At 40.1% G+C, this 11,981-nt stretch overlaps 2 protein-coding genes across 3 annotated transcripts in view; both read right to left on the bottom strand.

Annotated features, from left to right (window-relative positions):
- igfbp7 (insulin-like growth factor binding protein 7) overlaps positions 1-592 on the bottom strand; it is a 7,204-nt gene extending 6,612 nt beyond the window's left edge. The window contains 2 exon segments of the mRNA XM_058411445.1: positions 15-462; positions 464-592. Coding sequence (XP_058267428.1) covers positions 15-462; positions 464-577 — 562 coding nt within the window. The 5' untranslated portion in view covers positions 578-592.
- A 31-nt stretch (positions 593-623) lies between these two features.
- LOC131366723 (cytochrome c oxidase assembly protein COX18, mitochondrial) lies at positions 624-11,435 on the bottom strand. 2 transcript variants are annotated; one of them, XM_058411430.1, is made up of 7 exons: positions 11,290-11,435; positions 9,422-9,824; positions 7,416-7,516; positions 6,346-6,512; positions 5,241-5,356; positions 4,754-4,861; positions 640-1,455 (listed from the first exon to the last, which is right to left on the bottom strand). In XM_058411430.1, the coding sequence occupies exons 1-7, from the start codon at positions 11,307-11,309 to the stop codon at positions 1,288-1,290; spliced, it is 1,083 nt and encodes a 360-aa protein (XP_058267413.1). In that variant the 5' UTR covers positions 11,310-11,435; the 3' UTR covers positions 640-1,287. The 2 variants fall into 2 exon arrangements, with proteins under 2 accessions (XP_058267420.1, XP_058267413.1); XM_058411437.1 differs by lacking the exon at positions 4,754-4,861 and having other exon boundaries at positions 624-1,455.
- Positions 11,436-11,981: the final 546 nt, after the last annotated feature.

Here is an 11,981-nt window from a genome sequence, read left to right as displayed (position 1 = left end):
TGTAAAGTCCTCACCTTTAGCGCACTTGCCCTTGTTTTGTACTTTAATGGCCTGTTTTTTTTGACGCTCCGCGGACGCACTGGCCGCTCTCAGCTCGCACACGCTCCGGTACTCCACATCGTCCGAGCCGCACACCTGGTAGTCGCCGTTTTTGCACATGCACACACCCGGCTCGGACTTCCTCTTCGAAGTTTTTTTGTCCTGCTGGGGTTTCACGCACTCGTAACCGGGCGCGCACCGCGTCACCGAGGAACCGCGCGCTCCGCACGGCTCTCCCGCGCCGGCGACGCACAGCTCGCAGCATCCGCACGCGTCCATCACGCGGAACGCGCAGCCCGTGGCCGGCAGCGCGGCGCACGAGCTCGGGTCGCAGGTGCCGCAGGAGCGCGGGACGCGCGAGACTGCGGCGGCGGTCAGCGCCGGGAGAATGAACACCCACAGCATCGTGACTGGAACAGAGAACCCGGGGGCACGAGCGCGTCCGTAGCGTCGCAGCGCTGATGTTGGACTTGCAGACGGAGAAAAGACGCACAGAGCCAAAGAGCTGAAGATAACCCCGCCCACTGGGAACGCCCATTTCCAAACAGTCAGTCTTTTACAGAGTACACAGTCTGGATGCTGGCTTTTACAGTTTACTTCATGCCACATAAAAAATTTAACAAACAGAAAATTCTTGTCAATGTGAATACACAATAATTAGTAATAATAACAGTAAAACAACAACAACAACATTTTTCAGGTTTTCTGGTCTGGAGGTTGTGATTAAGCTCCGGTGATGTTTTAGACACGCCCACAATTCATAAAAAATTAAGTCGCAATCGTGATGTTTATTGCTGTCTTCAAGTCGTGTCAGAAATATCGTGATCGCAGATAATCAATAATCATGACCTCTGAACTCGTCCTAGGAGAACCTGAATCCAGTGAGAATTATTCAAAAATGATTTTTAATTGTTTAGGATTTGTTTTGATCAATAATAGCATCATCAGAAGATTTACAGTGTATTTTTTACTTTTAAAATTCTGTTCCACAGACAATATTCAAAACCAAAACCGGAGCAAAAGAAAGAGGAAGACGCTGAAAGAGGAAGAAGAGCCTTTGGTTCAGTTTACTTTCCTCCCACACTAAGTTTACAGGACTTCTTTCTAAATATTTCTACCTCAACACTAAAACCGTGTATCCCGGAAATCCTTCAGTCTTAATGTTTATCTCTTGTCCTCCATGATGTCCAGGAGTAGAGAGAAGACAGATGGTATCACTGCCGAATCGGACCAAGCCAGACGGTGAGTTTATTTCATGTATTTGGTGACGAAGGCAGCAGCGATGTCCCTGTAGGGAGTGTGAGAGTCCGAGCGAGACGGCGGGATCCGGCAGAGAGAGCGGAATCGTGGGGAACGCAGGAGGAGGTTGTGAGCCAGACCAATGCAGCTGGAGCTGAGCCAGTACAGTGCCATCGACTAGAGCAGGGACAGAGAGACGGAGATTTAAATATACGTTCATGCTAGCAAGCAAGCAACAGGCAAAAATTTTATTTCTGTGAAGGTGGAAATTCCTCAATCGCAAATGTAATTGCTACTAGAAGAAATCATGGGTTCAACATCTATTTGGAGGATATAATAATAAAGAAAAAAAAAGTAAAGATAAATCGGAGATCGTTGTGTGAGCAGCTAGTACCGCTAGTTAGCTTTACCTGGCCACTCCCACAAACGACTAAAATAGCAGGCGCTAGACACAAGTTAGAGACAAACGACTCTATTGTGTAGTCAGCTAACGTTCTAAAATGCTGCCAGCTAACAAACTTCAACGAGAAATCTATACACTGAGGCGCTAACTTTACGTCTAAGTCGCGATCGACAGGTTTTTATTTGAGGTTTTACGTTTACAATCATCTCCAGACACAAGAAAACCAACACAAGATTATCATCGTGAAACGACGAAAGGAAAGAAAGCACTTTGTGCGTATTTGTGAGTGATAGCGTAGTCGTAGTACGATGTTTAGAGATCCGGCACAAAACGTGACTTTGTTATGATGGCTGAAATTCATGAAAGTACACGATCCAGGCGTGACGTCTGAATCTTGCATTTGTTGCCAATCTCAGCCGCTACACAACTGCAAACTTTAGCCATAACACTGAAGTGGAATGATAACTCAACCGAGGATAAAGATAAACGCTTCGGACGCATCGGACATATCAGACGTCTTCCCCAGGCACGAGCCCTTTCTCCAGCTGGGGGGGGAATCAGACAGAGCATCTCTGCTGGTACTCACATACCTCTGTTATGTAACGGAGCAGGAAGACAAAACAGTGTCAGGGACTGAGATTCTGGGCGGATTTCAGCACACACGAAACAGAAAGTGGGGGAGGGAGAGAGAGACAGAGAGAGAGAGAGAGACAAAGAGAGAGAGACAGAGAGAGAGAGACACACAGAGAGACAGAGTGAGAGTCACAAAGAGAGGGAGACAGAGACAGAGAGAGAGAGAGAGAGAGAGAGACAGGATGTATCACTGTGTGTGTGGAGTTTGCATGTTCTCCCCGTGCTTGGTGGGTTTCCTCTGGGTGCTCTGGTTTCCTCTGACAGTCCAAAGACATGCTTCTAAGCTGACTGGAGTCTCTAAATTGCCTGTAGTTTGTGATTGCGTGAGTGAATGAGTGTGTGTGTGTGTGTATGTGTGCCCTGCGATGGGTTGGCACTCCGTCCAGGGTGTATCCTGCCTTGATGCCCGACGATGCCTGAGGCTCCCCGTGACCCGAGTATAGATCGGATAAGTGGTACAGACAATGAAATGAAATGAAATATTATTATTATTATTATTATTATTATTATTATTATAAAAAAAAACCCCACCTAAACCTGATCGTGTATAAAAGCAATAAAAAACACGTAACTACGGAAAAATAGCGACTTATATATATATATATATATATATACAGTGAGGGAAAAAATGATTTGATCCCCTGCTGATTTTGTACGTTTGCCCACTGAAAGAAATGATCAGTCTGTAATTTTAATGGTAGGTGTATTTGAACAGTGAGAGACAGAATAACAACAAAAAAATCCAGAAAAACACACTTCATAAAAGCTACATTGACACTACATTGATTTGCATTTTAATGAGTGAAATAAGAATTTGATCCCCTATCAGTCAGAAAGATTTCTGGCTCCCAGGTGTCTTTTATACAGGTAAGGATCTGAGATTACAGTAGGAGCACTCTCGGGGAGTGCTCTTAATCTCAGCTCCTTAACTGTATGAAAGACACCTGTCCACAGAAGGAAGCAATCAATCAGATTCCAAACTCTCCATCATGGACAAGACCAAAGAGCTGTCCATGGATGTCAGGGACAAGATTGTAGACCTACACAAGGCTGGAATGAGCTACAAGACCATCGCCAAGCAGCTTGGTGAGAAGGTGACAACAGTTGGTGCGATTATTCCCAAATGGAAGAAACAAAAAAGGCCTGTCAATCTTCCTCGGTCTGGGGCTCCATGCAAGATCTCACCTCATGGAGTTTCAATGATCATGAGAACGGCGAGGAATCAGCCCAGAATTACACTGGAGGATTTTGTCAATGATCTCAAGGCAGCTGGGACCATAGTCACCAAGAAAACAATTGGTAACACACTACGCCGTGAAAGACTGAAATCCAGTAGCTTCCACAAGGTCCCCCTGCTAAAGAAAGAACATGTACAGGACCATCTGAAGTTTGCCAGTGAACATCTGAATGATTCAGAGGAGAACTGGGTGAAAATGTTGTGGTCAAATGAGACCAAAATCCAGCTCTTTGGCATCAACTCAACTCGCTGTGTTTGGAGGAGGAGGAATGCTGCCTATGACACCAAGTACACCATCCCCAGGTGACAGGACAACTGCACCGCATCAAAGGGACGATGGACGGGGCCATGTACCGTTAAATCTTGGGTGAGAACCTCCTTCCCTCAGCCAGGGCATTGAAAATGGGTCGTGGATGGATATTCCAGCCTGACAATGACCCAAAACACACGGCCAAGGCAACAAAGGAGTGGTTCAAAAAGAAGCACATTAAGGTCCTGTAGTGGCCTAGCCAGTCTCCAGACCTTAATCCCATAGAAAATCTGTGGAGGGAGCTGAAGGGTCAGCCACAAAACCTTAATGACTTGGAGAGGATCTGCAAAGAGGAGTGGGCCCAAATTCCTTGAGATGTGAGATGTGTGCAAACCTGGTGGCCAACTACAAGAAATGTCTGACGTCTGTGATTGCCAGCAAGGGTTTTGCAAAGGGGTCAAATACTTATTTCACTCAATAAAATGCAAATCAATGTAGAACTTTTTTGAAATGTGTTTTTCTGGATTTTTTTGTTGTTATTCTGTCTCTCACTGTTCAGATAAACCTACCATTAAAATTACAGACTGATCATTTCTTTGTCAGTGGGCAAACGTACAAAATCAGCAGGGGATCAAATCATTTTTTCCCCTCACTATATATATATTTAATTTTAAAATAATTTAAATAATAATGATTAAAATAATAATTAAATGAAAAATAAATTAATGTCGTTGTTCGCTTGACTTTTCTTTTAGCTAACGATTACGAATAATGACGCACTTTTTAATTTTGCGTAAAAATTTGGAAATTTCATTTATCTTTTATCGCTACGAAGGTGGATAAGATCAAAGGTTCGAAAAAAAAAATACATCAGATATTTTATTATCTGTCTCACACACACACACACACAAACGCACACACACACGCATACACACACGCACTGATCACTCACGGAAGGGACGGTGGCGGCTAAAGGAATCATGACCAGAGAGATTCCTCTGATAACGTTGGTCACGTACTTCTGGAACTTTGACTGTTCAAGCTTGCTCAGGGCATAAACCTGTCGAAAACCATCACACACACACACACACAGTTAGATGTCATAATTGTTTTTATTTTCGTCTAAAGTGCCAATGTCCAAAACAACAGGAATAAGGAAATCCCACCCTTCTCTTAGCTCTATTGTTTATTGATAATGTGTGTGTGTGTGTGTGTTTGTGATTTCCTCTTGTCTCATGTGAGGACAAGGATACAAGCATTATTTCCTCCGTAACAGAACAAAACACCACCCCAAAACAACGCAATGAAATTAAAAAATGATGTTAATAGAATGTTAATAACACATTAATTACATTTCTACTGACCTGTTAATTACATTTAGAGACAGTTATAATAATTACAATGTTAAAGTCAGACTGAATCATATAGTAATGAGTCACCTCAGTGATGAGCAGGTTGATGAGGCCCAGAGACACGGGGATGATCCAGGTGGAGTCTGGTACCGTCAGGTCCGGAAACCAGAGAGCGCCACCTGCTGCCAGCTGCTGCTGCAGTCCTGCACACACACACACACACACACACAGGTAAGCGTGAGTACACACATGTGCCTACATGCACACAGGCACATACATGCACACACATACAGACATGTATATGGACATGAACACACACACAGGCATGCATGAGTGCGCCCGCACACACACACACACACACAGACATGCATGAGTGCGCCCGCACACACACACACACACACACATGTGTACATGAACACACACACACACACACAGACATGCATGAGTGCGCCCGCACACACACACACACACACACACACACACACACGTGTACATGAACACACACACACACACACAGGCATGCATGAGCGCGCCCACTCTCTCACAGACACACACACGGACATGAACGAACACACACATACACAGGCATGCATGAGCGCGCCCACTCTCTCACAGACACACACACGGACATGAACGAACACACACATACACAGGCATGCATGAGCGCGCCCACTCTCTCACAGACACACACACGGACATGAACGAACACACACATACACAGGCACGCATGAGCGTACACACACACACACAAACAAATACACAAACACACACACATAGGCACGTATTAGCAAACACACCTGTGCATACATGCACACACATATACATGTACATGAACACACACACACACATGCATAGACATGAACCAACACACACATACACACAGGCATGTATGAGCACACAAATGTGCATACATGCACACACACATATATATGTACACACACACACACACACCCACACACCCTAAGACATTGTGAGATTTGAAACGCGAGTGAAACACAGTGGAATGTTCTGGATGTGAGCCAAGACTCAGTCTGGTGGTGGTGATGGTGCCTGTGTGTTACACTGGTGCATTATGGGTAAGTGCTCTATCCAAGGAATATAATTTTTTCACAGATACGAACCCGGAGGGCCTCCGATTTACCTCGGATTAGCCCTGCCCACTTTAATGTATATAAATGAAGAGGTGATTTACCTGAGGGGGCGTGTTCCAATCCCACGCTGATGTTACGCAGGGCGAGAGAGACGCTCACCCACATGGGCAACTGCACCCAGACGAGCAAACTGGCCTTAAAGGGGTGGCAGTTGTCCCTCACGTAGAGTTCGGAGACGATCCTCCGCAGATTCTTCTTAAAATGGTACCTGTGGGTCAAACGAATGAACTGAATTCTCATGGCTAACTTCAGCTAGCAAAAAGCATTAAACGACTAGAAATGCTTCAGTTTCCTGAAGTAATTACTAGAGCTAGCATAAGCTCTCGTGCTATTTAGCTGACTGACTTGCATTAGCATTAGCTGAATTTAGCTATTAAACAATACAACACAACCTGATGAACAGTCCACAGCATTTCTAGCTAGCATTAGCTGTTTGATTACTAGCTAGAACTTGAGGTAAAGATTCAATTCAGCTAGCTAACCCAATGCTGACATACAGCACAAGTAATGCTAGCTAAGAACCTTTTTTAAAAGTTACAATCTATCTACACAACCTGACAGACTAGCTAGGGATTGTTAGAATGATTAAATGGCGCTAGCTAATACAGATCAAATCTGATAGAGTATTTACTAGCCGGGAATTTGTTCTAAAGATTACATTAAGCTAGCTAACAGACATTGTAAGATATTATTAGCGAAGATTTCAGGTTAAATTTATCCGGTCCACACAAAACAACCTGACAGACTGCTTAGGAATAGATATAAGGATTAAATTGAGCTAGCTAACACAACCTGACAGACACTGTAAGATATTATTAGCAAAGATTTTGGTTACATTTATCCGGTCTGAGCTAGCTAACACATTTTGACAGCACAAGCGATAACTAGCTAGCATTCTAATGGACAAAAGTATCTAACTAACACCTGACAGACTGTTTAACTGCTAGCTAGAATAAGCTAAAAGCTTAGCTAACCTCACCTGAGAAACAGTATAGCTAACTCACTCTTTGATTTTAAAAGCTAATACTATTAAAAGTGGCGGCTTCTGCTTTTCACCCAGCTGAGAAACTAGCAAGCGAGTATTTATAATTATACCAGTCGTGATTTTTACCTGCAGGTTTTCTCAGACCAGCCCTTCTCCTGGGCCCTGACGGAGATCTCGTAGCGTAGCCGCTGTGCTAACTCCGCTATTTCCTTCTGCAAGGCTTCGATCTGAAATCAGTTCAGTGACCTGTTAATTAAAGCAAATATAAAAACAAACACACGAAGCCCTGATCTCAGATCAGCTCAACATGCTCAATGCTATAAACACTGTGGGAAAAAATCTAACGTTTTTTATTATTATTAATTAACATTTAAGCTATTTAGGTATTAGGATAATAGGCATTTTTTTACTAAATATTTTATCGTTTCCATAGCAATGGCGCCTTCACGTCGACACTGTACAGTGGAAGCATATATTATTAAAAATTTATTTATTTATTTATTAATAAAAAGAAAGAAATTAATATAGTCGCTACATGGAAGTTTTCTTTAAAGAGATGTCTAATTGACGTTTAAGGAAGGAGTCTCCAGTGTCACATACTGTGCATACATCTGCTCTAACTTCTTATAGGGTGGGTGGTAGTTCAAGTGGTCAAACCCCAGCATCACGCAAGCTGCCACTGTTGGGCCCTTGAGCAAGGCCCTCAACCCACCCTGCTCCAGGGGTGCTGCATCATGGCTGACCCTGTGCTCTGACCCCGACCACCAAGGATGGGAAATGCAAAGAAAGTAATGTATATATGATAAATAAAGATAAAACTTATAGCTGCTTTAATGTCATCTGGGGCATGTTTAGCGACTTTAAAACGATAAAAATGATCGTTGTTGTATAAAAGCATGTAAATTACTGCCATAAGAAGCATAAAACATGGCATGCTATGGTTTTCCCCCATTTACAATCATTTTACTTGTTTAAATAAGATTAAAATGTAAAAATAAGATTATTCAGAGGAAATGTGACCCATGACTCGGGCGCTATTTTGAACAGCGGCCAAGAGCGAGAGATTAAAAACAGCAACGACGACGTGGGAAAAAAAAAGGAGAGAGAGAGCTACTGGGAACAGAAAAGTACAAGCTGTGTGAGAAAAGAACAAGCTGAAACAGATTCCTCCATGATCCAGGTGATGGTTTGTGAAACAGAAGGAAATCAGGAAAGAGAGCCTTTAACACATAAACAGCGCAGATGTTTACGTTTAAGTCGAGATGGAGATTACTGAGCTCGGACTGTTTACTTCACGCGAGCCCAGACGCTCTCCAGGAGGGCAGAAGATCATTTCCGGCAGGGAAAAACCCTAACAGTGTAGCTGTATTTAGTCGACATGTCTCCCAGATGGGGGATGAGAACTGACGGAGGGGAGGAAATAATTTTCTATACAACAAGGAGGCTCAGGAAATTCAATAGAGCGAGTGAGTCAAATTAGGAGCTGAATCATTTCGTTGTATCCAATTAAAAAAGAAAAAAAAGAAAGAAAGAAAGAAAGAAAGCATAAAAAAGACAGAAACCCGACCCCATCCCAGATCTGAGTGGTTCTCACTTTTGAAAGCCATTGCCATGGATACCAGCTGCGGTCTGAGTCTCTGGACGTAAAGTGAATCGATTCAACAATGATTCATTCGATTCGATTCATGACTCAGTTGAATGATTCAGTTTGTAAATTCTAGAGTAAGTAAACTTCTCATGTCCTCTGATATTGAATATTAGATACAGAAATGAAAATGATCCTCAAATGTCATTTTTATAGAGATATATGCGGGTTACGTAAAAAAAAAATGCTATTAGGATCTACGCCGTTATGATCTTGCGTGAATCTAATTCTTTGCTTCCTCAGATACATTAGGTCCATAGTGACGTTATATTTCTACATGTTTATTTTTTACGGGTTATTGAGGTTTTAACTCAAATCAACTGAACATTCAAACAGAGTCAGGACTAGAAGGACTCACGATTCATTCGGATGTAATGGAATTTTGCCCATATTGAGGAAACTCCACCCCCTTTGAATACTCATAATATTATGCAGGTCTTGACCCCAATAGAGCAAGTGTTGAGGAAGTGAGTGATTGAGACGAGACCTTTGCGATTATGGCGGCCTGGTAGATGGCAAGTGGCAAAGTGACGACGGTGCGAAGCGCCACTGTGGTGCAGATGATCCCCGCCCACCACGGCAACCCCGTCATCTGCTGGCTGGAAATCAGGAGCTGCTCTGTAAAGTGGACCGGAGCGGAATCTGCCACGCTCTCGTACCACCCGGACCCAGACCCGCTCACTCGCCTCATACTGCACGGCTGCAGGTACAACGCTGGCACAGACAGGACACTTCTGGAGCTGAGAGAGCGAGCAGGTCGGGGGGAGGAGTCTGTCCTGGACACGCCCTGAGAGATACATCTCACCTGGGCTTTTACTGCCAACTGGACGCCACGCAAATGTGACCTTAAGGATCCAGGAAAGATTTTCAAGCATGTCATGGTGGAGAGCCTGAGAGACAGAGGAAAAAACAGATGAAGCATTATATCTGACCTCACTGTATTTGTTAAAAACTGACAAGATAAGCCATTAATAAGATAAGAAAATTAAAAAAAAAAAAAATTAATAATAATAATAATAATAATAATCAGAGACAAATTTCTTTACAGATCAGATAATCTAGTTTATAACTTTGCACAAGGAACAAAAATTAAACAATTACTGCATAAATAATTAAACCAGACCATAATCACTATAGTTTAATTTTTATTTAACATCAACATATATTTTAATACTTTTAATAATTTTGATATTTGGTATGGTCAAGATGTCAAGATAATATCGATTCTGTGAATGGTTTATATCGCAATACACTTTTTTTGGCATACTGAAAAATTGTGAAATTTAAAAAAAACAAATTTTTAATTGCAAGCAAGAAGCTAATTTGTTAAAACTGTTAAACAATTTCTATATGTTAAAATTGTATTTTTTTAAACATTTTATTTTATTTTTTAATATACATAACAATAAACAGATTCAAATAATAATAATAATAATAATAATAATAAATAATAATAATAATAATTAACAAATAATAATAAGAAAATAAAATAATAATAAATAAAAACATATTAAAAAGTAATAAATAATGATAATTAAAAAAAAATAATAAGCAGTTTGTCATTTCAATGCAACACTATTCTTCTGCTGGCATTTTGAAGCTATTCATTTTTAAAAAATAATTTCAATTGCAATCAAGAAGCTAATGTGTTAAAAACATTTCTACATTTTAAAATTTTATATTTTTAAACATTTTATTATATTCTGTTATTTTTTTGTTTTACAGATTTGTTTTTCTTTCAGTGATAAGTAAACACATTCAAATAATAACAATAAGAAGAACAACAAAAAATTATAAAACAAATAATAACAAATAAATAATAATAATAATTTTTAAAAATCCTAAATCATAATAACAATAACAATAATAATAGTAATAAATAATAATAATAAAACAGTAATGATAATAAACAATAAGAAGAAGATATAATAGTAAATAAATAATATATATATATTTATATATTTATATATTTATATATATATATATATATATATATATATATATATATATGTAAATAATAATTTGCTGGCATTTTAAAGATATTCATATATTCAATACTTTGATAAAACCATAAATTAATTAAGAATCAAATGCAATAAAAGGCTCTAATATAAATCTCCCATTTTAATGCATTAATATGGAACGTAGATCGCTTCCTTATTTATTTTTTCACAATAACAAAACCAAGATCATCCAGTAAACTCAGCGGCATTTAATGAATAAACCTCTAAATATATCATAAACATCTAAAATATCTCTAATATATAAAATAAGCCTCCTCCAGAATGAATTAAGCTAGCTCCAGAATGCTGACTAAACTGCTATGCAAGCTACACAAACATAAAAAATCCTCACCTTCCGACGTTATTCCACATCTTGCACAAAACAAGCGATTACATTCTTCAATAATTTATTACAAAAAGCGCATTTAGACATTATTATCTACCACAAGTTGACATTTTAGCCCGGCAAATGTCAGTGCAGCATGACAGGACGGCGACCAGATATGACGCAATCGATGTGCGCCTATTTTTGTTTTTTGTACTGGTGTTATGGGGAACTGAAGGACTTTCTGTGAAAAAGTGAGGCGGGAGTTGTTAAGAGGATTTAAAAAGTCTTCTTTTAACAATTTAAAAGTTTATTAAGAGTAATATTAGGCCACAGAACACTTTTTAATCGTCTGTATAAATATAGAAGAGCGTTAGAAATGAATAATAATAATAATAATAGTAAAACAGAAGCACAGCGCCATCTTCTGGACAAAACCGCTATTTATTTTTGTTCCGGTCATGTTTTCCGTACGCTTTATTTCTCTTTTATATATTTAAATAAACATTTTTAACAAATATCATTTATTCTGAGAACATAATTACAGCTTTACAGGACGATGTGGTGTATAAAGATTAGTTTTATATGTTCTATAAGTTGGAATTGTGTTGCCATTGCGCATGCGTACAAGGCAACGAAATGCAGGTAGTTTAGTTATCTAACCAGAAATGCAAAGCAGTAGTGAGGTATATACAGTATATATATTACATCACAGTGCT

The sequence above is a fragment of the Hemibagrus wyckioides genome, linkage group LG02 (genome assembly GCF_019097595.1).
Source record: "Hemibagrus wyckioides isolate EC202008001 linkage group LG02, SWU_Hwy_1.0, whole genome shotgun sequence".
NCBI classification, from domain to species: Eukaryota; Metazoa; Chordata; class Actinopteri; order Siluriformes; family Bagridae; genus Hemibagrus; species Hemibagrus wyckioides.
Note: the sequence above shows the minus strand (reverse complement) of the source record. Positions and strands in the feature narration are given on the sequence as shown.

What these genes read in the sequence shown, in the direction of transcription:
- LOC131366723 (XM_058411430.1), bottom strand. Translation starts at nt 11,309, where the DNA reads ATGTGGAATAACGTCGGAAG. An exon ending in ATTGGAACACGCCCCCTCAG is followed by an intron (nt 5,357 to 6,345) that starts GTAAATCACCTC and finishes GTGTGTGTGCAG; the next exon opens with GACTGCAGCAGCAGCTGGCA. An exon ending in TCAACCTGCTCATCACTGAG is followed by an intron (nt 4,862 to 5,240) that starts GTGACTCATTAC and finishes GGTTTTCGACAG; the next exon opens with GTTTATGCCCTGAGCAAGCT.